The 27973-nt window shown below is 39.9% G+C and overlaps 1 protein-coding gene and 2 long non-coding RNA genes across 4 annotated transcripts in view; 2 read left to right on the top strand and 1 right to left on the bottom strand.

Annotated features, from left to right (window-relative positions):
• LOC108445410 overlaps positions 1-17063 on the top strand; it is a 245717-nt gene extending 228654 nt beyond the window's left edge. The window contains exons 13-14 of the long non-coding RNA XR_001860259.1: positions 7371-7473; positions 14251-17063. This is a non-coding gene — a long non-coding RNA (uncharacterized LOC108445410). The remainder of the gene's footprint in view (positions 1-7370; positions 7474-14250) is intronic.
• Positions 16910-27950, bottom strand: DLK1 (delta like non-canonical Notch ligand 1). Its single transcript, XM_017729089.1, has 5 exons — positions 27804-27950; positions 27322-27385; positions 26765-26895; positions 22258-22399; positions 16910-18028 (listed from the first exon to the last, which is right to left on the bottom strand). Exons 1-5 carry the CDS (start codon positions 27817-27819, stop codon positions 17287-17289), a joined length of 1095 nt encoding a protein of 364 aa, XP_017584578.1. The 5' UTR covers positions 27820-27950; the 3' UTR covers positions 16910-17286.
• Positions 18035-27973, top strand: part of LOC108445412 — a 31985-nt gene continuing 22046 nt past the window's right edge. For both annotated transcript variants that reach the window (XR_001860262.1, XR_001860261.1), the window contains exon 1: positions 18035-19645. This is a non-coding gene — a long non-coding RNA (uncharacterized LOC108445412). The remainder of the gene's footprint in view (positions 19646-27973) is intronic.

Here is a 27973-nt window from a genome sequence, read left to right as displayed (position 1 = left end):
TGGTATCTCAACAGGAGGGGGTAATAATCTCCCACAGACCACCCCAAATCATCAAACCAATATGAACTGTACTTGCCATACCAAGAACCAGGCATCAAAGCTCAAGTGCTCACATATTCTATTAAGTGTTTTAATATTAGAGCAGGGAGACCAGAAAAACTGCAACCTTTTGGTTCCCTGAGGTCTGTAAAGAAGGCCATGAGGGACAAAACACTGTATTTTTTTCTGTTCTTCTCTACAATATTAAACCACTTAATAGAATATGTAAGCTCTTGAGCTTTGATGCTTGGTTCTTGGCATGCCAGAGGCTTTGTTACATGTTTCTACAGTAATTGAAAGAAATATCCATCTGTAGCAATTTCATTTTTTAGCAAGCTGAACAGATTCTTGGGAGGTAGGAACTGCAAACATATGAAACGGAATAAAATAGTTTCTATCGAGCTCAATTCTTTTAGTTCTGCTTTTGAGGAAACAATCACAGGGGAGTGTTGTGGAGGAGCCCTGGAATCAGAGCTGACATATTTGCAGTCTTGGTTCAAATAATGCTGCATGCAGCCAACCCTGGGGATGCTTACAAACCTGCCACACCATGTTAGCAGACAGGGCTGGGGTTATGCCACCAGGCTCCGGGTGCAAGACAGCAGCTCCAATTATCCAGCTCAGACTTGTTTCCTGAGTCACAACAACTGTTAAGCAAATCTCATCCACCTTATGGTTCATCTTCCCACTTTCTTATCCTTCACTCTGCTATGGTTCGTTGATATGATTTTGGGACAGTGATTTGTCTCTTACATTGTGTCACAATGGGACCCTGATCTTGGTCCAGAAATACAGATGATACTGTGTTACAACTAAACAGAAAATGTCACAGAACAGCTATTCAAAAATCAGCAAAAAAATGGAAAAACGGGATATGCTACAAGCAGAGGTGACCTGGTGTCTTGGAGGAGTAGGATAAAAGTGAAATGGAACTAAGAAAGGACTAAAGAGAAAGTTGTAAAGCCAGAACCTTGTAGACATTTGGCAAGGTGCTGAACAGGGAAAATTTCTTTGAATAGTGGAGAATCAAGTTTCCACAGTGAGGTTTGTTATGGCCTTTGAGAGCTCAGGATTTTTACAGCTTCAGCAGATGGACTTCGCCCAGGTAATATGTTATTTTTTTGGAACCTAAGATGTGTGGTTAGCAGCACCCCCACCAACATCTTTCATTTCTGAAGTTGGCACTGTTCTGCAGTTGGCAACCAATTGCCTACAATGCATGCTCACAGCACTGTGACATCCTGACGCAGAAAATCTAACCACTCTGGAGTGCTCCATGAATACTACTTCCAATCTAAAGGCACAAACCTCCCCAAAAGTAAGGTTCGTGCACCATCTTACCTTTCTGCCAAAAACCAGCAGGGATTTGTTTGCTATGGTTTGCCCTATGCTATTCTCATCTGAAATGTGTAGCTTCAGAGAAGAATTACATTGAGATTTCTTTTTTCTGACAGGTATTAGATTGAGCTCACTTGTGCACTGAGCTGGGCTCTCCAGGTAGCTGAGCACCTCAGGGCAAAGAGAGGTGCTGTAAGGCCAGTCTGTGAAATACATGAGATTTTAATTTACATTATGAACATCATAAGCCTTTGACTTTACAACAGCCTCTAGAGAGCAAAGCCAGAGCATCTTTTCTAGGCAGGGATGATCCCAGCAATGAAATGTCAATTCAGAGCATATTGTTCTGCACAACTCCTCATACTGTTTTATTTTTTATTGATATAGTGAAAAAATAGAATCATAAAATGGATTGGGTTGGAATGACCCTTAAAGATCATTATGTTCCAACCCCTCTGCCAGGGGCACAGACACCTTCCACTAGAACAGATTGCTCAAAGTCCCATTCAACCTGGCCATGAACACTTCTAGAGATGGAGCATCCACAACTCCTCTGGGCAACCTGTTCCATGGCCTCAGAGAACCCTCAAGAAAATGCTGGAACATTCTATGGAGCTGACATCCAGCCTGCAGTAGTCAATGTCACCAGAGGAATCACTGCAGAGCAGGACAATGCCCACAACAACCACAGCTTTATGACAAAAGTGTCTAGACTTTCTTTCCCTATAGTCTGCACCCCCACAATGACAAAAGAAACAAATAAAAGATAAAAACATAACCTTTAATCTGAAAAACCTAGATTTATAATGTCCCATTATTCTGACATACAGAAATCTAGTTGCAGAACAGACTAAATGCATTTGTACACCTAACTGCCTTTGCTCACCATCTCCTTTGGGGAGCAACCCTTTTTCCAGGCTGCTTCCATCCTCTCCAAATCTAAAGCGCCCACTCCAGTGATTGTGTCTTTCCCTCCCCATGAAGGTCTGGCTGCTGTCTCTCACTGCCTTCTCAGCCGTCTGTTTGCAGGGCAAGTTCCTGGCTACTTGCTGCAGCTATTCCTGTCTGCTGCTTTGCCTTGCCCTCATGCCCCCTCTGGGCACAACCTCTCTACTTTCACCTGAAGGTCCTTCCTGACCCAGTGCCTCTCCTCACAGGACACAACACAAATGGAAAACAAGCAAATTAATAATTTCACAGGTGGCTTATAGCAAAGTGTCAGTGCTGACTAAAAAAGATTTGAGAATAGCTGTAAGTGTTCTGGCAAAAAGAAAAAAAAAAGAATGTAATCTTTGATAAAATGATGGAGGTCAGCAAACTGCAGCTAAAAATGGAGATAGCAATGAGATAAACACCAGCTGTTTTTTAAATCCTTCTGAAGCAGTGTACGAGGTGAATTTCAGGTGTTTAAGAGGACATGTGCAATGTTCTTGGAAAACACACTGCCATAAAGAAATATTAGAGGAAGAAGGAATATATGGTTGTTGCCGACCAGGATAAATTATTATTAATGTTTGCAATGGATGCCCAAATAGCAGGCACCAGAACAGTGCAATGGTTTGGCCTTAAAAAGCCTCTAGACACCAAACTTTTTCACATAGCAAGATGTAAAAGGTCCAGTTTCTGTGTTTTGCATTAGTAGGGGGGAAGCGAATAGAGAAAGCTGACAGCTGCCAGATGGCACAAATAGCTCCACATTACCAAGTACATTTCTTGTCTAAGTTTATGACAGAAGACTTGCAGTTTTGCAAGAGCTCAGCCTTCAGAAAGTACACTTAAAATTTCTTATTGTATGAATCAGGGTGACTGAACAAGGTTTTCAGCTTCCTCTGGAAGACTCTTTATCTCTGGAGTTCCTGGCCATCAGCTTCAGCCCCTTGCTTCAGTGAATTCTGAATGTCACAGTACTACCCTTCAGTCCCCTCTCACAGCTCCTGCAGTCCTCACAGCATCTCTTCACAAGGTGTTGGAGCTACTTAGGCCTTACCCTGGTGGCTGTTTCTCCACCTATCCTTTACTGATGTGTGTGAATTCCTGGAATCACCTTGGGCAGACCTGGAAAGAAAAATGTTGAACTGCAGATCCTGTAAAATGGATAGGGTCACATGAAAAGACATAGGATGTTGTTTTTTATCTTGCTATAAGTTCATGGGATTTCTAACTTCATACAGATTCCAGAGACAAATAGGAATACTTAAACTGGGACCTTTACAAGGTACACTGAGCTATTCTCAAGTAAAGGATGAGAGAGTCAAGGCTGAAGACTCCTGTGACCGGCTATGAGTGAAGATCCACAAATATAACAGGGGAATGCAGCTTATCTGCCTGCATCTTCCTTTCTGAGGGTTTCTGCATGTAATTCTGCTCACCTTATGAGCTAGAGGACAAACTTTTATTGCTGTAAGTCATATTTCTTTTCCTGTAGAAAAGGACAGAAGTAAAAGACCCTACATGCTGGTTAGTAGTAAGATGGAATAAGATGGAACCAGAAAATTTCCCTTCATATATAAAATCAATACCTGTACTCTTTAGATAAAGTCTGTAGAGTCTGGACATTTGTGCAAGACCCCCTTTTTGCTTTGGCTAAGTTTGTCCCGCTTGTTTTCCAGGTATGCACAAATATGAAAAGAGGCTCAGCTCTGAGTTGAAGTTTCAACAACACAAACAGGGAAATCTGTTCTGTGTCATCAGTATTAGGCACTGAATTTGTATGTCTGCAGTAATTGCCAAAAGAGTTCTCACCCCAGCTTTGTTGTGTTTCTGATGTTCTCTAAATGTCAGTGAAATCAGATAACCGCCCCTTCGCTAAATAATGTCTGTCCTCTCCCTCTGTCCAGGGGACGAACATATTGCCAGGGACTTTTAAATAGAATGAAAGATGGGGAGTGCTGAAACAGCCACATGTACTTCAAATTCTTCTTATAAGAGTGGTTGTCATTAGCACAGATTATTTTTGTTCATTGCATATGTACATTTTCTAAATAAAATTACCAGTACTATTGCCCCTTTCTCAAAAAAACATCAGGCACTGAATCCCAAAGTTATAGCAAAAGAAAATTTTTATCTCTTTAGAAGGCAAAGTAAATCATTCTGTGGGAACACAGCCAACCTGAGACTTACTGCAAATGAAAAAAAATTACACAACTATCACTTTATTTGGATCAATGACACCTGTTTTTAGGTAGATTCAGTGCAACTGTTATGTGTGCAGATGTACACACAGATGATGCTATTATTTATAGAAAGGTTCACAGCCCACTAGAAACCATCTTGTAAAAAAGTCGACTTTAAAACCTCTGAAGATGCTTTTAGGAAGCTTCCAGATGCTTGGATAGCCAGCCAAATCTCTGGTCCACAAGAACAGAATGGAGATCTAAAAAAATCAGGTTGTGTTTTTAATTTTCTCCTGCAGTATCTCTTGCACTTGGCACCAAAAGAAAACATAATAATTCAAGAGAACCAAAATCTGTCTGAGATCAAAGGAAAGTTACAGTTCAGTTCATGGATGTCCAAACTGGCATCCTGTCTATACAGGTGGTAAATGCAACTGATGTTTCTCATAATCTTTTCTATAAATAACACCAGCACAAAGGTTTGCAAGACAGGGTCTAAAGAGAATGAGGGTAGTTGATATTCTACTCTTATCTGAATGAATGCGGTGTCATTACTGACCTTTCTTTCTTGTTAACATTGTTAAAAACTTTACCTATTAGTAAAAGAAATTTATTTTTTGGTGTAACTTTATGGACTTATTCTAGAAGAAAGAAAACTATATCTGGGCTTGATCCTGTATAAGGAACTGAAATTAATGAGTGGACAAAAGATGGGGGCAGAAATGACTTCAGTCTGTGCACTGTTCATGTGCATATCCAGACATACAGAAGTATTTCTACTGTATTTTCACCCATTTGCTATTCAGTACCATGACATGTTTTCATACAGATGCTGTACCTGAGATCACCTCCTCTTTTGTTCCCTCAAAGACCTTCTACAGAGCTGCTAAGCAATGGAGAGTGCTTTTTCTTCAGGAGTGTTCTGTTCTGTCAACATTTGCTGCTTCCACAGTGAGAAATACACTTTACTCCCAGCTTGCACAATTTAAGTCTTATCACGTAGGTAAAGGCAGTCTACTGGCAGTCAAAACAGACATGTCTTACTTTGCATTTTTCATGATACCAGTACCTGTGAACGGAAACTTCACAGATTTTCAGATTTAACTACTACTGGCTTAGTTTACTTTAAATGATAAATTGTGGGAAAATAGAAAAGGATAACTGAATGTGAACATGAGAAAGAACTGAGTTTTTTCACTGGCCTGTCACTGGTTGTCCCTTAGGTTCAGTAGGGCTGCTCTAAGAAGGAGGTCTTCAAGGAAGCCAAATGACTCTGGAGCCCTCAGTCAGCCAGTCTGGGTAATCCCCAGTACCTGGAGGAGTGGAGCAGTGCTGGTGCTGACTGCACAGGTTGTTGCAGCAGAAATAGCACAGCTCCATCAAAGCACTGCTGTCCTGACCTAAAAACCCAGCTAGGGAATGAGTTCACAGCCACGGGAGCAGTGCTGAGCTGACACAGCTACCCTGCTCTGCCTGTTCACGCTCTCCTGAGCATGCAGCTTAACACTCAGCCCGCACTACATGGTGTATTTTATTTTGTTTTATTTTATTTTATTTTAATTTCTTTACTCTAAGTCTCTAGAGCTACATAGGATTTAACACATCCAGCAAGGCACTAGAACAAAGGGCCATGCCCAGAAAAGTAATGAACACATGCTGTCATAACATGACAGTTAAAGTCACCTCCCTGCCCCTGTGAAACCTTCTGTTTCTTCAGCCTCCTCAGCACATATGCTTTACCAGCTCAAATTCACTCCTGCACTGGTAAATACATATCATCAACTACCCTTTGATAATTTTATGCTAACAGAGTCTATGTCTCTGCTGGAAAGCACCATTTCACTTGGTTTAGTAAGCTTAAAGGGGGTTTACTCAGCTGCAAGCAATACCACTGGTTGTTGCGCAGTATGCTTTACCATCTGACCACAGACACAAAACTAGTACACAAAAGAGAAAAACTGGAATTAAACTCCTGAAATTTAAAATCTTCACTCTGGAACAAATGTCCTTCAATATTTCAAGAAGCACTAAGGAGAAGAGCAGTTTTAAAATAGTAGACAGAGTGATCAAGACTGACCTTTTTCCACAGAGGACAGTTAGTAGTTGCCTTACAAGTGCTGTATCATTCATGGAGCTAACCAAGCCCATGAAAAAGATGTGTCCCAGGGCTGAGGACCTAGAAGTCTAGGGACTTGACGGCAGAAATTAGAGCCAGAAGTCAGGGCCCTGCCAAGGCATAATTTCTTTAATTTTGAGGAAAATAAAATTACCTCTCACAGAACTTTCAAACGAATGAGGTAAAATTCTTTAATTGAAGCTTTTATTCTAAAAGTATTTCTGTGTTATTAATTAAAGAAGGAACTCAGACCAGAACCCAGAATGATTTTCAAAACCAGTGCACCCTAACATGTGGTTTATATGTCAATCTTTGCCTAAACTATATGTGTTTCTAATCAGTATGACTTAAAACGATATTATGTCTGTGGCTTTCATAGGAAGAAAGAGATCAAAACCTAAACCTGTGCTACAATCCAGTCTTTGCCATGACTTTGGTGACAAACCTTTCTAAAACACTTATGCCTGAGAAGAGCCTTAAGCCCTCTTCCACCACCGTCCAGTCAAGCAAGTTAGTTGTTTTGGAAAGAACCATAGGATGCTTTGCCATGGGCAGGGACACCTCCCACTAGAGCAACCACCAGGTTGCTCAATGTCCCATGCAGCCTGGCCTTGAACACTCCCAGGGGTGGGGAATCAACAACTTCTCTGGGCAACCTGTTCCAGTGTCTCACTATTCTCACAGGGAAGAATTTCTTCCTTATAGCTAAATTAAATTTCCTCTCTTTCAGTTTGAACTCATTACTCCTTGTCTTTTCACTACAGTTCCTGATGAAGAACCCTCTTCTTGGCTTCTTCTGGGCCCAAAGAGGATCCAAAAGGCAAACACAGCAAGAGTAACCTTTCAGTAATGCTACTTCAAAGAAATGTTGGTACTTACTTATTTTCTTTTTTTTTTTTTAAATAATCAGTTCAGTTCCACTTTTTAGCATGTACAAAAGAGTGTAATTCACAGCTCCTTTTGTGTTCCCTCATGTCAAAATGCTATCTTACAAGTGCAGATTGATTCTGCAGAGTGCATATGTTGAAGAATCCTTGACCATTTGGGTAGAATGAAAGAGTTGCTGGAGCCCTACTCCGGCTGAATCTTCTGACCTGCACCAGCAGTGGTGTGCCAAGACAAAACAAGTGTGCTGTATGGGTGATGCACGGCGCTTTGCTGAAGCACTAAACTTTCCTATCCCAGCAACCATAAGATATCCTTGCTGAACTTTGAGAAGAATGCAGCCAGTCAAATGAGAATGCAACCCCAGGACCCTCTGTGACTCCAGTTTCAGTTCTAATCTCAGAATAGGAGCTTTATCTTGAAATCTTTATTCAGACACACACACACACACACGCAAAAATTGAATCAAACTGCAAATGTATTTTCTTCCCACTTGCCCTTTTCATGAACAAGGATCTCAGGCAGGCTTTGAATAAACATTATGAAGCTTTTCAGTATACCGGTCATAAAATCCCCATTTCTGCCACTGGAACTAATTCAGAGTAAGGATCTGAGGTCCATCCCACCTCAGGACAGGGAACCACATGCACCTGCAGGAGAATAGGACACTACAGCCGGCTGCCTCCTGTAATCATGTGCAACTGGCAGCTCACAACAAGCACAAGGCATTCAGAGTTCACTGAAAGTAGAAGACAAAACAACTCCAATTACTTTTTTATTTGCTCCATGTTGGGCAGCTTCATGCAGCCTGTAACCAGGGCAATTGACGCACAACAACTTGTTATCTGTGAGGGAAAGTACTTCAGCCAGAAGCTCTAAGACATTGCGAGGGTTGATCTCTGACCTGCAGGAGGTGTACTTCTACTTTTAAAAAGCTTGATATTTACATGGAATAGTTGTTTCCAATAAACCTGGTGGTTTTCTCCCCTCATGCTTGTTGTTTTAACTATTGCATTAATAACTAGAAATTCATGACAGCCCCATAAAAATCATGTCAAAAGGACATCAAGTCTGTATGAGCAGCCCTCAGAATAGTGCTGTTATGCTTCAACATGACTGTCAGATTATTATTTTTCAATAACAAGTAGAAGAGACAATCTCTTCTTATCCTTGGAAACCAAGCTGTTTTTTCGCTGAGACTTAAAACAACATTAGTCTGAGCCAGAGACTAAGCATGGGAAAACTGAATGTTGATGATTTGCATCAGGCATTGCTATTGCAGCCCCAGCCCAGGCTCATAGAAAGAATTGTCAGACAAGTTTCAGTGCAGGCAGGTTTACAGTATAAATGCCAACAGGACAACATAAATAGTAGTGAATAAGACTTGCTGGATGATTGGACAGAAATACTATGGTGTGTTGTGAGTGCATTGTTAGTCATTGTGCTGTTTGTTTCTTTTTTTCTTTTTTCAGGAGGTTTGCACTTATTATACTGAATAGATATTCTTAATATATATACTTAATATATATTCTCAAACCCCAGAGTTCCCCCTTATCCCATAGCTGTGATTACCCTCCCCCAAAGATAAAGACATATATGCACACAGTAATCATCACCAGAGCTTTCACAAATACCTGGGCAAGAAGCAGCTATCACCACTCCATTTGTAGTTTCTATGTATGATATGGCAAGTGCACCATCTAGTCACAGCATCGCTCACTGCCACAGCCATGGCCTGCTAAAGCACCTTGCAAACATTCAAGCACACAATGTCCATGTTCAAAGTGTTCTTTTTTATTTTTTTTTAATATACAATCAATTGGGTTCACTGGAACTTTAAGGCATATGTATTTCTGTAGAGAAAACATGAATATTGATTGGAGAGAGGCTTGTGGGCAGCCTTAGCTGGAAGTTTTCAGTGGAAATTCACTCATTTGCAAACTCAGCAATGCCCACAAGAGACAGAACATATGTAAGTGTTTATTATGTGAATACATCTGAAGACCTATTTAAGCTGATAGTTTAATGCTCCAAGGTTTGTACCACAGGCTTCAATAACATTTTGTCTCCTCTACATCAAGTTCTTCCAAAGACTGGAGAGAAGAAAGAACAGCAAGGAATCCTTTTAAGCTACAATTGCTTTTTTGAAAGACTTACGTCATGGTCCTACCCAAAGGAACAACACTGTTTTTGCCTAGCTATAGGCAGGATACAGACAGCTCTTCAACTATTTAGGATAGTCTTTGCTGAATATCATTGAATTAAGGTGCAATTGTGTTTTCTTCCAGCTTGCCCTTTTCATGAGCAAGGACCTCAGGCAGGCTGAATATCATGTTTGCTGAATATCATCAATCCCATTTCAGCCTCCTCACTTCTTGCCTCTCTTTAAACTGTGCAATGGATGGTAGACACTCATCCATACCAGGATGTCGAATTCCTCATCATCATGTAGTGGTCACACATGCCCTGCCGCCTGTAAGCAATTGGGTAGAGTATGGCAAATCTAAACAGCACATCTCAGGGGGAACAGAAGAAAAGAACAAAGCCTAAATTCCCTGCTTCTTCTAGCTATGCCACCTACTTAGATTTCCTCCCCTGCCTGAAGCTAGTCACGCCTGCTAGAACGACAAGGACTTTGAGGACTTTCATTGTTTCCAGGTTAACTGGGTGGCCTTCATTCCTCTTCTGTCTTGGGATTCTGTGGAGACCATCCCACTGTTTTACTTCACATCCTCAAAGAAAATGCTTGGACTCACCATTCCATTGTCTCTTTAAAGTAGGCTATTTCTCCATTTTCTTCTCCTTTTTTTGTGTGCCTCTGCTAAGTAGAACATGAAGCCCATTGCTAAAGTTGTTAGTGGATTATGGCTGCATCGATTTGGGTGTGATTTTCCATTCTAAATGCTCTACCACCACTCTATTTGTTTACTTTTATCCATGCCGTTGTGGTTGCTCTCAAGACAGATGGATTTAAGACACTAATGTGCTTAGAGTTAAAGGAGCCCCTTTTTCCCCAAATTCATGCTTCTGGAAATGATATCAATGGACATGACCACCCTGGATCCACCTACTTAGGAACTGGAAGGAGCTACTGGAAAGCCATTTGCATGTCAAAATTTTGTAACTTGGCCAACAGAGCTAACAATCTCTAAGCTTTTCCCTGGAGAGGAAAGTCTTGAGGCTGGGGGACAGCCTGAATTTTTTGCACCCTTTTTCACTCATCAGTACTATTTTTTTTTTTTAACGAAGAGCATAACCGTAGGATAGAAAAATGAAAATCTCCAGCCAAGATCAATGCAGAATCCGTGCAGTAATGAGCAAAATATCAAAAGGACTGATATTCAAAAGGGAGACAACACCCCAAGGTAACAGCAGCAGTTTCATTGAAACTATTGGACAATTCCAGCTTTCTGAAGGGGAGAACAGGACTGGGCCTGCAGGCAGCTGTGCGGAACAAACCTGATAAAGCTGCAGCTTCTCCCTCTTAGCTCCCTCAACCTCACACGTGCTCCTATAAAGCACAAACTAAGATCTCCCCTGCCGAGCTAATCTCTTAGAATATAACAGCCCTGAAGTTGTCTAAAGAAAAACTGCCTCAGACAGGGCTCCACATCAGACTTGGTCCCTTTATGGCTCTTTCCCAACAGTAAGCCCACACGTGATCCTTATGCTTTCATCTCTGGCTTCCAGGCAATCTTTGTTCTCTCTCAGCAAGGAGGCATCACTAACTCTTTCTTGGGCTCAAAACTACAGGGACTACTCCAACACTCCCTGAAAACAGGCTGCCTCTCATATCTCCCAGCAATCTAGGCTCCCAGCCACCAGATCAGTCAGATCTCCTTAGTCCTCTAAGTCCCATTAGTTAGGAAGAAAAACAGGCACAGGTGAGAGTAAAGGCACGAATCCCTTCAAAGCTTACATTTGCCCATGATAAAATGCAGGACTCTTATAATACTTCCCGTAATTTAAACACTGGAAAGTAGAATGGAATAAGTCCAAATTTATTTAGCCTTTTGAAATATTAACTATTTCTTGCTGGAAATGTTGTAGATGCACAGCTCCCAGCAAGCTGTGATGTGCCTGCATCTGTTCTGAAAATCTGGGTGAAGTTCTGTCCTTGAATTTGGTACAAAAAAGATTTTTCAAAATTAAAACACATATTTTCCCTTTTCCAATTTGAACACCTTAGGCAGAGACAGGCAAATAAAAATCTCACCATACGGTGTGAGTAGCATAAGAATGGATATTCGATTATTAACAAAGTTGCTGTGCATGCCCTTTTGGGTTAAAAAAAAATAGTCAAGCAAAATGAGAGAGGCTAGGAGCATACCAGTGTACCAAAAATCTTTTCATTTAGCTGAATTTATATAAAATAATTTCTTGGTTTTCCTTTCATTATTCTTAATTTCCTCTCAGTGACTGTTCATTTAAGCTACTTTCATTCATGTAGTTTTCTTTATATATCATAGAATCCTAGAATGGCTTGGGTTGGAGAGGACCTTAAAGACCATCTAGTTCTATCTCCCCTACTGTGGTCAGGAACACAAATAGGTTGCTCAAAGCCCTATCCAACACTGCCCTTAAACACTTTTAAAAGTGCACAGTGTCTGCGTTTGGTCTATCAAAAGCCATGTACAAGTTAGAAAAATGGCTAAATTCTACTTTCAGTTTAATTCCAAAAGAGAACAGTAATTCTCTTCGGGGAAACACTGCTGTCTTTCTGTGCTGATGCAGAAATGGTTTTGCTGCAGCTCACCATGTCAGGAGCAATGGTTACCTACAGAAGGACTGCTGGCATGTTCTCGTTCTCTCTTTTTTGCCATTTTCCCGTAACCAATCACCGCGAACGGGTTACAAACTTTTCGATGCAAAATGCGAAGGAAGTGGATTGAAGAAATTTAGACGGTTCTGTGTTCAAATACTGCCATCAAGCGGATAGACACAGTAGAAGGCTGCAACTAATAGTAAGGACATTGTTTTGAAAGAGGAAAGTGGACAGAGAGATGAAGAATAAAACAGTATTTTTGCTCCAAGCTTCACGTTATAAAAACATTTTTGGTCTAATAAAAATTCCTCACTAAGCCTGGCTTATTCCCCCTTCTTTATATTACATCACTTTCATACTTTAGCATCTTTGAAGTTGCTTAGACTTGCCTTTAAGAGACCATGAAAATATAACAATGTTACTCTCTGCCTGTAGAATTTGTTTCAATTGGTATGGACAAGAACGATTCTTCATTGTGTACCCATGGACTTCTCTGAGACCCTCAGATAGGAGCTTCAGCACAGGTTCCCCAACTCAAAGACCTACAGGGGAGTGAAATGGAAGAAAAATTATCCTTTTGAATTTTAGCACTAATAACCAAAATTAATTAATTCAACGGCCCCTTCAAATCCCAGAGAAACAGTTCAGTTTATATTTGAAACTGAAATATTCCTCTTTACATGATATCTTATTCTCCCTCTTGCAAAGTTTTAAAACAACCTTCATTATCATAATTCTAAAATGTATCTTCACCTCCTTCAATAAAATTAAGAGAAACTTCAAAATATTACTTGATTTTAAAAGGGGCAAAATCCCAGTGCATTTTCTGGATTGCACTCATTTAATGGCCACAGAGATGCAACAAAGATTCCCTGTCTTTGTGGACCTTTGTGCCGATTCCCATACGGGTTGAGCAACTACAAAAGTCTTCTCTCAAGACACTTCTTTCACCTAAGCCAGTCATAACTGGATATTTTCCTAGGCTGTGTGACTTCCAGGAACACAGGATTTGTCCATGGCTCATTCACAAGAAATGCATGGTAAATGAGATGTGTTTTGGAAAATACACAATGTATGTATAGTACATGTGCAATGATTTCATGTTCTCTGGATGCATATGCATGTGGTTCTGCCAGGAAAGTCCTGTATTTACAAAACCAAAAAGTGTCCTATATCTGTAGCAAATTGTTCTGCCCTTAAGGCTGTGATAGTAAATAAATTTGCCAAGGCAAACTTGAGAACTTGGAGAGGGAATGACATAGTTGTGAGAAGTATTGTACTCGGCCAGTGAAAACTGCCCTGTTGTTTTCAGGGATGGTATGTACATTTTTCTGTAGCCAGGTCCTTAACACTGCTTCACTCTCAAAAGCTGAAGGTCTGTTTTAAATAGAAATACCGCGGTCCACCTGGATCTAAATATTTCTTTGAAAACAGAACCTCATATTATCAACCTAGAAGAGCAAACTAGCTGGGCTGTGGATATATCATCAGCAGATGGTTCAGCACTTCCAAATGGAATCCTTACTGATCCTAAGCAATGCATACATTGTTGGCTTATGCACCCATATCAAGAACGTTAGCAAAAAGAAAAGCCATGTATGTATTCACTAATCAGATATCCTTGTCCAGAATTCAGTGGAATTACTACTTCATATGTTCTACTTTTGCAGCAGACAGACCTCTCCCCCACCACAGCTATGTAATATCCCCCCTCCCCAGAAAAAACAAAACCAACATCTTCCCCTCAAAAAAACCCCAAAACCAAAACCCACCCAAACAAACTCAAAACAAACCAAACCAGAAAAAACATCCACAACCTGTCTCTAAAAACCAGATATTTGTGGAACATTTATCGGTCTTTTGTTAACAGGAGCAGATGCTAAGATGGCTCAAAGGGAGGTAGCTAAAATAAAAATAATATAATAATATATTCCCCCACTGTCCCAACCCACCCCTCAAACTAGTTGTCCTTATTTATTTTTTTGTTTACACAGGCAGTAGGGCAGGGCCAAGTTTGAATCTCAGAGGCATCATTGCTTGACTAAAGGAGAACATACAGAAATCAAAAGGCGAGACATGGCAACATAGGTTAGTACCTATGGCAATGGGTATCATAGATACATTGTTCTTTGTCCATTGATAAAAAATATGTAGAATTAACATGAAACTGAAGTGGTATCACTGCTGCGTCTTCTCTTTGCTCTTATGTCAGTGTTTATGCACAATGCTTGTTTTAAATTTCTTGCTTTGGAGACCTGTTGCAGGCTATTGGTCCATAATCTTTTTTATCATTCCAGTTGTCTGTCACTTATGTGGTGATAAGGCTTTGGAGTAATTCATGACACTAACAGCACAGATATGAAAAACAAACAGACACGTTTAATTATTTTCTGGAACAGAGAAGCTAAAGACAGATACTACTTTCTTCAGACTTTCCTGTTTAAGGTAACACTTTTTCCCTTTGGAGAAGGTAACAGGACAATAGCAGTCTTTTATACTGTTCATTCGCATCACTAATGATAGGAAGGATACTGGGAGATGAAATCTGTTCTTTTTCCATGCTGTGAAAACGACCTTTTCTTCAAAAATGCTCTTCTGTCTGCATAGGAAGAAATGCACTGTGATGGAGGAGCAGCCAACTGGGTCACCATGGCCAAAAAACAGGGTGACAATTTATAAATATGAATTATAATTTCCTAAATTTTGTATGTTTAAAATACAAAGCTTTGTTACTTAAAGTCTTGTTCTGTCCTGGAGCAGGCCAAGCTCTAAGGGATAGGGGAGCCTCTGCTCAAAGGTGGGGGGAAGGTGTACAGGCGATTCAGGAATTTAACCACTGATTCCCAGCAGATATCTGAAGTTGTAACTGGTTTTGAATTAAAGCTGGAAAATACCCAGTGGAGTTATGCATGTTTCTGATTATCTCCAAATTGACCCTAACATATTTCTAATCACGTTAAAATGCACAATACTGAATTATATGTTTAAAACACATTGGTTTAAAAGAAGTGTGTCAACTCCTGTGACTCACGTTTCATGGCTTGAAATTCAACTCTGCTTACCTGGTTTTACATTCATCTGGGTTGCTAGGTCTCCTTCAAACTTCACTACAACTGGCTGAGAAGTTGCTGGGTTTGATGAATATTTGTCTTGCCAACAAGAGCTTTGAGAAGGACAATCTTCTTCCTTTAAAATTTTCACTCTGTTATCTAGAAATCAACACATTCCGTAGTAGTATCTGAACACCATTTTTCCTCTTAGCACTACATTGTAATGCTATATGTGCAAATATTACCAGCAGTACAGCAAACTTGCTATATACTCATAGCAATTAAGAGAGATTTAACAAAAAAATCCTACTATAATGCCATGTATGTGCTTTAAGGCTGTTTTTTTTCTTAATTGAGCAGCTGTTAATGGATTTGGGAATAGCATAGTTATGAGAGAGCTGAGAAGAAGCTGCTAATCATTCCTATCTAGGGTGGCTGTGGAAATAAATTGTTACATAACTGCAGTTAAAGACACCTTTAGGCACTTGCAGTTGGAAGTGACTGGTTTTGTTGTTTTGGTGAGGTTTCCTTGTTTGTTTGTTTTTCTTACAAGGAGCAGTCAGTGTCAGGTTGGCTATTTAGGAAAGGAAGCTGGGAGACCCAGGAGGGTCATACCCCAGGGTGGGACAGACCCATGGCCTCACCAACAGCACAGGCTCACAGAAGCTGAACACATCACCAGAGCTGGTGCTGGTTAATGGGGCCCATTGGCAGTTCCAGACACAGCAAGTGGAGAACAAGGACAGGGGTCATCAATGGGCTCCAGGCAGGAGCAAAAGCAGACAGGGCCAAAGACGGGGTTAGAGCGCAGGTCCAAAGGGTCCTTTCAGCAGATGGGCCACCCACAGTAGGTAGTCCAACGACCAACTGCAGGCAGAGGTGGAGTCCAGCATGGCTACAGCACAGCTAAGACCAGAACCAACAGCACTGGGCTGACCCAACATGGACCTGGGGGCAGGAGGTGGGCGAGAGCCCCAGAGGAGGCTCCTCAGGGAGATGAAGACTTCTTAATGCCCTCAGGTCCCTGCCATTTTCATGGCTTTCACGACTCTTTGCCTGTTTGCCACTGCTGCTTTTGATTCTTGAAAACCTTGTCCTCTCCTTGAAATGTGACAGAAAAAGCAGAAGCGAAGAATTAAAAGCAGCCGTCCTATTTCAGGGGACACATGGCATCTTTTCATTTCTCCCCATGACACAGTCATGAAGGAAACTTCTCTCAGCAAAGTTCTTTAAGGAGTATTTATAGAAAAGTCAGAATCTGATCCTTTAAATCCCTACTAGGTCTCTAAAAAGGAAGACACTGAAAACCTTTTTAACATTTTAAAATAGATTAAAAGAACAATTTATAGATGCAGCATTTCAAGCAAGAGACCTTTAACCTGAAATTAATATCCCAAAGACCTCTAAGATTCTATAGAATCTCTCTTATAAGCATGTAAAAAATAGCAACACTGACTGAATAGGTGAGATATCAGTGTGAATTTGCTCCTGCTGGTTGCAGTCTCTAAAGCCTTTGTCAGATATAGCAAAAGAATTCAGCATGGACACTTGCTGCAAACTTTGCTGTAGAATAAGGTTTAGAATGAATAAATAAACAAGTATAGCCCTTAAATCCTGTTTATTAAAAAAAACAAAAAACCATTACTAATTTGCAAGTACTGTACTTGGCAGATAAACTATGCACAAGACAAGAAAGCTGTAGTACAGTTCCAGTGATAAGTCATTTTTTATTTTACAAAAAATAGCTGCCTTGAAAAGGAATCAAAGTAACATTCCTTGCTCTTTAATCAATTTTATTTTTTTTACCTTTTATTTTGGGGAATGAAAAAATCCTTAGCAAGACAGATACATTACATTTCTTCACTATCACTCAACGCAATTTACAGCAAATATACACACAAATACTGAGGCCAAACCACAGGCAGCAAATTTTACATATTGCTATGAAAAGTTGCAAGATGCTGCTTGGCTTTCAAGGGCCTAGATGGCAGTGTAGTTCTTAGTGTAATTAGTCAATTTGATCTTCTCTGGGAAGATAATATTAACTGAGAGGTTTTCCCCATTGTTAGACTTCAGAAAAAAGTTCTTTTTCTTGCGCAGGAGATGACTATATTTGGCATTAGCAAGCCACATTTCACATTTTGAAAAAAAAACAATCCCAGTTGTACCCAAGACAACAAGACATGTAAGCAAGCCCAGCACAACAAAACATATCACCTGGCTTCTACTCAATAAGGGATCTGCATTTTGGATTGTTTCTTTCACTGTTATTTTCAGGATTTCCTGTTGTTGATGCACTGATCTGTGGTGAGCTTTTGAGGGTGGCTTGTAATTCTGCATATGCTTTGTCTCCATATTCACTCCAGAGAGACTTGTGTTTTTGCTGGGATGTTTGCAGGTCACGCCAACAAATTCTGGTTTACAGACGCACTCGAACCCTCCCTGGGGATGTTCACGGCAAGTCCCTCCATTCTCACATGGGCCACTTGCACAGAATGTGACACGGCTGCTGCAGAGCTTTCCTGTATAGCCATGGGGACAAGAACAGCTGAAACCCACACCAACATCTGTACATGTTCCTCCATTCTCACATGGGTTGGATTCACAGTCGTCTCTATCAATTTCACAGAAGTTGCCAGCAAAACCAGAAGGGCACAGACAGGAAGCATGGGGTGCAAAACCATTGTCATCAACACACGTTCCTCCATTCTGGCAGGGAGAACTAGGATAGATAACAGATACAGAGACAAAATTGAAGTCCAATGGAAGAAACTATTAGGAAACACTTTATAAAATAAAAAGAGCCAGTTTTCTTTAGAAGAGCCCATTACGAATGCAAATCCACCAGTCAGTAAAGCTGAATGAAGAATGAGTTTGTTCAACAGCTTTGTCAATATAGATTATAATATCTTCTGCTGACCCTTTGAGCAGGATTAGTACACCAGTATATAAATTCAACCCAAAGAGCTGTGAAGGAATTTAAAATTATTTCAAACATTTATTCAAATTAAGCTTCTCACTGTTTTTATATGCTTGGAGCTATTTAGCTGTGCAACTATTCATACAAGACAGAACAAAGACATGAGCAGCATGGCTGCTCCCTTTCTACCAGATTATTCCTAAAATAATCTATATATTGTGTTGGCAGAGCAAAACACTGCCACAGCAGCTAGACATAAAGCTGATTGTTTTTATTCTGCCTCTCCGGTGGTTTCATGGCACAAAAAATTTAGAAGCAAACAGATACTTTCCTATAAACTGCTGTTCAGCCAAAATTTTTGATAGATACAATTACAATAAAAAATATCAATGAAGAGAATTTCAGCCTGGGCAAAGACAGCTATAATGTGAAGGCAGTACTAAAGGAAACCAAGTATTTCTGCAAACTCTTTTAGTACTTCCCAGCTGTAGCCTGGTATTACGTTTTAAGTGATGTAAATTAACAGAGATCTTTTCTATCTTTACAATGCAACTGTGCCTTACTGAGTGTAATGCCGAAAGATATGGCCACCCACTGACTGGCACAAATGTGTCCATTCAGGGGATCTATGCAAAGTGCACTTGGTCCTTCAGCTGTCCCTGCTGGCTGACAAGGGTTCCTGGGTCCCAGGTTTACAAAAAAACCTCAAACCCCACTTTCATGGCAGTTCATCACATATGAACAAAGCTTTTAAAACTTACCTTGTAAGAAATGAAAAATATTTGGTAAAGCTTAGGACAAGCCTCTTTAACAACAGAACTTTTTTTAATACTTATGTATCCCTGAAAACATATAGCACAGTACCATCTGATAGCTGAAAAGTCCAAGCTGTTATTTAAGGCCCCCCACTTCCAGGGCAAAGTCCCAGTGGTAATGAACCTCACAGCTTCAGATGCAGACAATTCACATATGCAGCAGTCAGTAGCAACGGGCTGTTACGGAATTCCATGGTGGGACACAGGGATTTAAGAGATCTGTTGATGTCTGAATGAGATGACTGTGGAAGAAATTTAAGCTCCTGGCTACAAATGGTCCCTGATCACTGGTCAGAATCGGGCTGGGCTATTCACCATTGCTCTGGGACTACCTACAGTAGAGATTGCTCCAAGCACCTCTGGCTTCACTGGGGACTGAAACACTTGGTGGCCACCCATCAGGAGAGACTGAACATTGTGGCAGAGGAATCATCTGTCTGTTTTCTGCTGCTTCCAAATTAACTGCTCTGTCCTCTAGTACTGTTCTTCATTTTAGATGCTGGCTGGGGAAAAAAGCTACTAAAAGAACATATTGGAAGTCTGGAAGCAGTATTGGGAAAACAAAACTGGACTTTGACATGGACATTGTTAGTGACAACTTGAGGTAAGGAATTTCAAAACATTATCCAGCCACTATGTCTTTTTAAGCAAAATAGAAAATTGGAGTTGTACTGTTCTTGAGTGGTTATGGCCTTCCTAGAGAGTCGAGCACCCTCCCTTACCTTTATGGGTCCCATGAAAAATTGGACAAGCTGGTTTGCATATGAAAATATGTAGAAGTTTGAACCCTCATGGCTGGCTTAAATCTCAGTACTTTCTAGGGAAATGGGAAGAAATTGCTGGAGAATATAAGAGTAAACTTTTTTCTGAACCTTTCAGAAATGTAAAATATTGACATAAAAAACAGTTAAGGGGAAAAAGGCAGAATTTTGAAAATTTTCCTTATTTATTATTAACAGAGTTGGATTTGTCTAATTTAAATATGTTTAAATAAATCAAGCCCTAATATTAATTTCCTTTAATAAATTCTGCTACTTTGCATTTTTGGCATTTAACACAGCAAGGTGTAGTACATGAAGGGTTAGTTGTGGAAAGCTTGTCCATACCACTTCTTTGCTTCCCAGATAGTCTGGTTTCTTTCAGAAAGTACCATTCACTCCTCTGCTTCAAAGCAAAACCTCAAAACATCACAGAGTTCACTAACGCAGATATATGTAAACAGACTAGAATAAACACTTTGATTTGTGACTTGTCCTGGTTCCATCTGTGAATATTAACTAAGAAGCTGGCAGTAATGCCACTGAGATAGAGAGGAACCAAGAGGAAGTGAGATGTGAATGAAATGACACCATCTGATGAGGTCTCTCTAGGATGTGGGACGCACTCTCGGGTGGACTGTGAATTATTAGCAGACATGGAGCTCTTATGCTGACAAAGTTGTCTTTTTGAACTAAATGCAGATTTGCAGAGCCTGCTACTCATTTTCCTGAAAAAGACAGCTTCCTAGAGAAAAAGAATCACTATCTCAAGTATGTTGCTTTCTTGAGAAAAATTGTTCATGATTTCCAGACTAGTTCAGCATTCAGTCCAAAAACAGAGTACCAACACAAAAAAAAAGTAGTTTCATCAATTTAAAACCAAAAGGGTTTTAAGGAAATACACGGAACTAATCTGCATTATTTTGTTGATGCTGTATTTTTGGAACTCACCTGTTTTTTTGGGATAGCTAGTATATATGTCCACATTGAATTACGGAAATATTTGCTCTACAGATGAAAAGCAGAAAAAGCTATTCACATCCCCTATATTAGGCAAGTAGCTTGGATGTGATTCATGACTCTTTCAAGGAACTTAAATTTCCTCATTGTCAGTGAAGAAAAACAGGCAAAACAGAGTAGCTATCTTAGAAGCTGAAAGTAAACCCAGACAGAACTGTGTGAGTATCCCCCAACTAAAAGCAATGGCAAAAAATTCTACTGATATGTAGTTGTGAAAGAATGGCAATTCTTGCCAGGGAGAGTGAGAGGTGTTAATGTTCCTTAAACGAGGTTGTACAAGTCTTCAGGAAGGTTCAGTCATAAGGTAGATCTGAATACTCATAATTATCTATTGCTGAGCAAAAAGAGAACCAGAGGGCACCGATATAGAGCTAGAGAACAAGAAGGCAATCTCCTAAAAGAAAACAGTGATTTTAGGGTGATAGTTTTACCAAGCTTGTATCCATCAGAAAGGCATTCTGTATGTTTATGGGATCAGAACTTTGATGAGCTAGAAGACAGCATATGCTTCTAGATTTCAACAGAAACCCCAATTCACATTATCTATAACATTGAAAGGTCTTCCTTTTTTAAAGCAGTTCTACCAGTGACTTTGCTGGAAGTTCTTTAGTCTGTGCCCATTGCCTTTTGCCCTTCCACTGGGAATCTCTATGAGAAGTCTGGCTCTGTCATCTTTGCTTCCCCTCATCAGGTACTCACACACATGGGTAAGTTCCTCAGAGCCTGCTCTTCTCCAGGCTAAATGACCCAGCTCTCAGTATGTCTTTATAGGAGAAATGTTCCCATTCATTAATTGTATCCGTGGCCCTTCACTGGACTCATTCCAGTGTGGCTGTGTCCTTTTTATATTGGGTAGCCCAGAACTGGACCCAGCAATCCAGATATGTCTCACCAAGATTGAGCAGAGGAGAAGGATCACCTCCTTCAATCTACTGGCACTGCTGTCCTTAATGACCCATTTCTTTTAGAGGATAGAGAGCAATGGTCTCCCTGTTCTGATGGAAGTGTCTCCTTCAGTTAACTATGGACATATTATTATATGTTGGTTAAGAAAAAAGGACATACTGGTGTTTTCATGCTGACAACTTGTGTGCTGACTACTGTTTATTAGGCTTTGTGTAAGTTATCCCTCACCAGAGGTGAGAATGCAGGATGGGAGTCACTTCAAGTTTGTTTACAAAAATCACGAGAAGGCATAAATTCACCACAATAAAATGTGCAAATTAGCACTTTTAGTACTCAAGTTGTGCACATAGAGTTACACTGATAATCTATTAAGTCTTTACAATATTAATAGATCAGATTTGTAAAGTTTGATAATAATATCAGCAACTATCAGAAGCATGATGTATTCTAGCACAGACATACTTCCAGTTAGCAAAGAATTCTGAATAATAGAAGTGTAGATTTTAAATGCATGTCAGAAATCAATATTTACCCATTAATAATGCAGGGTCCTTTCTTGAGATGGCAGTTTTTTCCCGTAAATCCCTGGGCACATAGACAAATATATCCTCCATCACCAGTCTCTATACATGTTGAATTATTGGTGCAGGGCTTTGCAGAACATGGGTGAATATCTGTTTAAAAAAACCCAACAGGGCTCAATTAATCTAATGAGAAAGAGTCAGTAAATTATATACAACACTTCAAATAAAATATAGCTTTAACAGTACTTAACTCCACACTTTATAAATTCTGATCTATTCCCCCTTTGTTAAAATGGAGTTCAGATTGTTCAACTATTGCAAGCAATTTCAGCTTATTTCTCTCTTTCTAGCTCCTGCTTGAAAAATGTGTTTGAATTGCTCCATTCTATAAATAAGTAGTATTAGAAATAAAATATTAGTATGGGAGAAGGAACTTCTACATAGTCTAGCCGTACTTTCACAATTTTGGCTTCTCCATGAGCAGAATTCTGATAAAGCAATCAGGAACTAGGAATTCTCCCTGCTCCCTGCCTATATCATTATGTGCTTATGAACAAATGTTTCATAAAAACAGAGATCAGCAAGTTACAAAAAATCTGTTAAAATTTCATCTTTTGGCTGGGCTATATTCAACCCTCACATAACTGTACCAGAAGACATAGCTCTATGATTCTGGACCCAAAGTCACACATCTCATTTTCTTTGCAATTGCCCTGCTGAGCCACTTCCCACTCAAACGATTACTGAATTTTTTAAATAATTAAAACTAAATAAACAAACAAGTGTATATTTTAGCAAGCTACTGCAGCAGCTGCAGAGAAGTGCTGACTGGAAGGTATCTGATGCCTCACACACACATGTACACACTTTCTAAGAAGATGAAAAGGGATTTAAGGGCATTTATATTTTACTTCCAACAGCATAACATGAAATTTAGATGATATCATGAGGTACTGCAAAATTGTAACCACAGCAAAACAACAGCCTTAGCTTTCAAATACAATCTTCCCTGGATAAAAGGTTCTATTTCCTAATGTATTAGCCTGTTCTCATTGCAAGGCAACAACTTAGCATGCACTTTGAGTGTAAGCTCCAGTTTTCACAAGGACCAAAATAATCTTGAGTGCTTTTTGGAGCAGTGTTGTTTGACAGCTATTTTCACAGACTCTAAAGGCAGCTAATAAAGCCTGTACTTTGACAGAGGAAAAAACATGAACTTTGATGCAGGAGCATGGCAACTCTCTGAAATATATATATGTGAATAGGTATGTGTATATGTATATATATATACATTACTGTCAATAATTTATGTCAGATATTTACATTTAAAACACATCTTAAAAGGGTGTTTTACCAGGTTCTTTTAAAACAGAATACATAAATTACCTCAATTAGGCCGTTTTCTCTATTTTTCTTTATTTTACCTCTCAAAAGGCCAACAACCAAGTGGTAACTGAGATGAAAACTCAAAACAAGGATGTTACCTTTACACATATATTATTAGTGGCCTCAATCCCATTATCCGTTAATTAATTAATAGTTGCATCATACTAAATACATGAAACAATCACTGAGTGTTTTTATGAGGAAGACACGCTCAGTAGTAGTGGTTTGTCACAGCAGGATTTTTAGCCCCTGTCTCATGCATTCATAGCATGGGCATTAGACTCTACTCTCTGATGAGTTTACCAACATGTGCCCTTGGCAAAGCAGTCCAGTGACAAGTAGGACAATTTACTCCCAGCTCACACTCTATGTTGGCTTTTTAGCTAAACTGAGGCCAGGATTCCAATAGGAGGTCACGGACCAGCTAACACGACTGTGTGGCACAGCCAGGGGTGACAAGCTGACAGATCTGATTTAGAGAGGTGGATCAAATACTCTGACTGGGCTGTCATTTTTTCCTGGAAACAAATTGACTAAATTGATTTTCCCTTTGTTATGGTCAATGTTTGATGTGGTTCCTGTACTCTGGAGTGTATATCAGCTGCAAAGGGAAAGTGTGCTGTGCAGCCTGGTTCCAGGGCTTCACACACCAGATTTCAAGGCTGTGTTTCCACAAGATGAGAAGATGCCATGGCATCATGATTCAGTTCGACAGGCCCCATTGCAAAGAGGTTAACCAGCAGTGTTAACACCAAGACCAGCTCACAGATGTCTTTCTTCAAGTGCCTTGTCTGTCCATGTGAATAACAATAGTCACAAATGCTACCACTGATTCTGCCCTACATGTTTACAGTGGATCAAGGCCAACCTATAACCTGCATGTCTTTCAATTACTAGGACGGTTGCTCTTGACCTGATCTGAGAACCAGGCTGCCCATATTAAAAACAGCTACACAATCAGAGGCATTAACAAACCAGTTGGTGATCTAAAACTATTCTAGAAAGGAATTTCCATGATCAAAGCCAAGGAAATTGTACACTAACTTTTCTACAAAACAGAAGAAAAGAGGTATCATTGCCAGTCCAAATCATCTTTTTTCCTCCCATGCTTAGCAAGCAAATAAACTGCTGAGACTCTATTTCACAAATGTTTCAGTCATTTGAAGTGGCCAGTGAACTTCAGACCCTCCCACAGTTTTCCATTCTAGGTTTTTCCTTCCTGTTTCCTAACCTGATCAAGTTTCATTTAATGGTATCTTTAAATTAATTGTAACTACCTATACTGACTTTATACACCCAGGAAACTGACACTGACTTTTCGCAGAGGATGATGAGATCAGGGCCTGAGAAATTAACCCATTTGAGGTTTCAGTGCTTTATTGGGTCAGGATAATAATTTGTGTCAACCTTCTAGTAGCAAGAAGAGGAGGACGAGCACCCTTCTCTTGATCCCTTACGGCAAATAATGCATTTAGAGTAGGTAAAACCACTGAGATTAAAGACTATCAACGTTGCTGCAGATTAAAAGATAGTTATGTCCTTTTGGCTAAAAATTCTTGGCATCTCTTCATGGGGATCTAGATTCAAATCAGCAAAGAAGACTCTGAGATGACTCTGAGTGTTGAGAGAAATAATAGTTTCTGCACTTAAACATGGGATACCCTGTTTGGTGGGTTCAATTTTCAATGCATTCTTTTGCATCCTAAGTAGCAGTTGTAAGAGGGAAACAATTGCAAAGCTCAGAATTGCAAAGATATATCAGTACTAAGAAATTCAGCTATGCAATTAAAGCTTTTAGAAGTAGCAGTGAAGATGCTACCTTTAAAAATGTGGAACTTTGTATTCACTGATAAGCAACAGAACTGAGCCTCCTAAGGTGGGGATTGTTCTGTGTAGCTTTAGAAATCTATGATTGTAGATCAGAGAAGGACTTATTCCTCCTCATTAACTGTAATGGGAATCTAGGTGTTTGTCTCAGGTACAAACACATATGTGAGACGTGTCCAGAACAACATCTGGGAGTTTATAGTCACATCTGCACCACAGATGTCACCACTGCTGCCACAGCTCCCACAGACATACCGGGACTGACTTTAAGAAGCCTCTCTATGCTCACATGTGCAGTCAGTGAGTACAGGCTGCAAAACCTGATGAGAAGGTAAATGAGTACCTGAGAACCTTGCACCAAACTCCGTGTCACTGCAAGGATGTGACCTACCTAAAACCTTCTGAGTCTTTTAGTCATCTTGAAAATCTTACACAGTTCAAACCATCTTCAATGACCACTTTGGCTATATATTGGAGAGCTCAGGCATGCTCTATAAATTATAAGCCATATACCAACAAAAGCCTGAAAGGCATGAAGAGAAAATGAGGCCCTGGACACCTGTCATGTCACAGCTGCAGCTACGTGGGCTGAACAGCCACATGCTCCTGGATGCTCATGTGGTTTCCATCCCCTCAGATCTCTCTGACTGAACATTTGCCTGTGTCAGCCAAAATAAACCATTTCAACAAAGGCCAATTCTTCAGCTTGCTTATGCTAAGCTGGCTCATTCTGACTGGCAAAGGGTGAGAGGGTGCACACAGAGCTGTGCTTACCCCTCAGACCTGAGGGGGAAGTGGCAGCCTGTTCAGGCAGACCTTTTTCTCAGTTATAGTAACGTTATTTCACTGAATCATCACCGGGTTAAGTAAAGGAAAAAATAAGCACAATGTTTTCCTTCCAAGAAGTACTGAGAAAATAGCATATATACATATATATAATGTGCTACATAAACATTTAAAATTATTTAATATATACAAGACAACTTGTATTTTGATTAGAAGGGCTTACATGACAACAAGGGAGCAGTTATTTGTTGGCCTTGTCCATGATAATCAATGTTTAAAATAGAATAATTTACACTTTGCTCACACATATGCCCAATTACAAAAGATACTGCATTGCTTCTGCCTAAATTACTATAGAAGTTTGAGATTTATGTGCCGCTGCCCAGAAGCTCCTCATTATCTGGAGCTAATATTCAGTGTTTTAGAATTAGCTCTCCAGAAGGACTTTGCGTGTCTCCAGCACCAGATGGGGCTGCTTCCCCTCACTTGCTCAAGGAGAGACAAGGATGTTCAAACCTGTGTCACAGAGGCTGCCAACCCAGCCCTCCTCACAGATGCACTGCCAGGGCTTGGCACAGCTGCCGTGTAAACACCCAGGGAAAGGAATACACTGATTACAAAGTGCACCCTGCCAGCCAGGTTGGCACCTGAAAGAGATAAAAGACAACACAGAAACGTAGTTTATTTTTAACAAACATAATTACAAGGATGCCCCCCTTATTGAGGCACAATAAATACACTTTTGTATACCAAATTGTGCTATTTGAACAAAAGCACACCATAAGTGCTTCTGGGATACTAGAAGCAGTTTACGTGAAGAAAACCATCTCATTCAGTGAGAAAAAAAAGCTAATCAATGTAAATACTTCATGCTGGAAAAAGTAAACTGAACAGGTATATAGACATCCATGCTCTATGATTCCAGTTACTGTATCCTAATCGAGTGCTGCTTCATCACAGTTCCATATTTTCAGACACCAAACCATTTCAGTTTCTATCTTTCTTACCAGGACTATGAATTATTGAAGCTGACCACTCCTGTGCTAATACCCCTGTCTGACAGATCTTTTTACCTGCATTCACTGGGAAATTCACAGAATCCATTCTCTGGATGGCAGCCAGCTTTACAGTTCACGCCTGGAAGAAGAGATTTATAACATCAAACCAGAAAAATCAGCACAGAAAACACTATATAGTGTCCTATACACATTAGTGATGTTTAAAAGAACCTAGACTGCAAAATTTTCCATTTCTTTTTTCTTCAAACACATTTTTGAAATATAAAATTTCAAATTAACCTAAGCTGGAACATGTTATAGATTATTCCTACAGGGCAAAGGAAATGTCATAAAGAATTAATCACATAAGAATACAAAGTCACTTTAGCACACGCAAAGTGTATGTAATATCCCTATACACTTTTTAAAAGCGTAATGTCAGAGCAGATTCACGACTGTCGTTTCACGACATGCCACTGCAAATGCATTGTTTCAGAACTACTTGAAACACAACAGTACTTTTCGTCAGAAAACAAATTCCATTTAAAACAACTTACAATAAAAGCGTTGCATTCATTTCAACCCTACATCAGATGAAAAAAATGATTTTCATTAAATCATGCATAAAAAACGTAAGTTAAGGAGAAGAGATCTCAGTCGCAGGTTTTCTTTTGTTTGTTTGTTTAAGCATTTGCATCAAGCGATGCTCCTCTGAAAGATCACCGCT

The sequence above is a fragment of the Corvus brachyrhynchos genome, unplaced genomic scaffold (genome assembly GCF_000691975.1).
Source record: "Corvus brachyrhynchos isolate BGI_N302 unplaced genomic scaffold, ASM69197v1 scaffold1, whole genome shotgun sequence".
Lineage (NCBI taxonomy): Eukaryota > Metazoa > Chordata > Aves > Passeriformes > Corvidae > Corvus > Corvus brachyrhynchos.
This window is presented reverse-complemented; position numbering and strand designations above follow the sequence as displayed.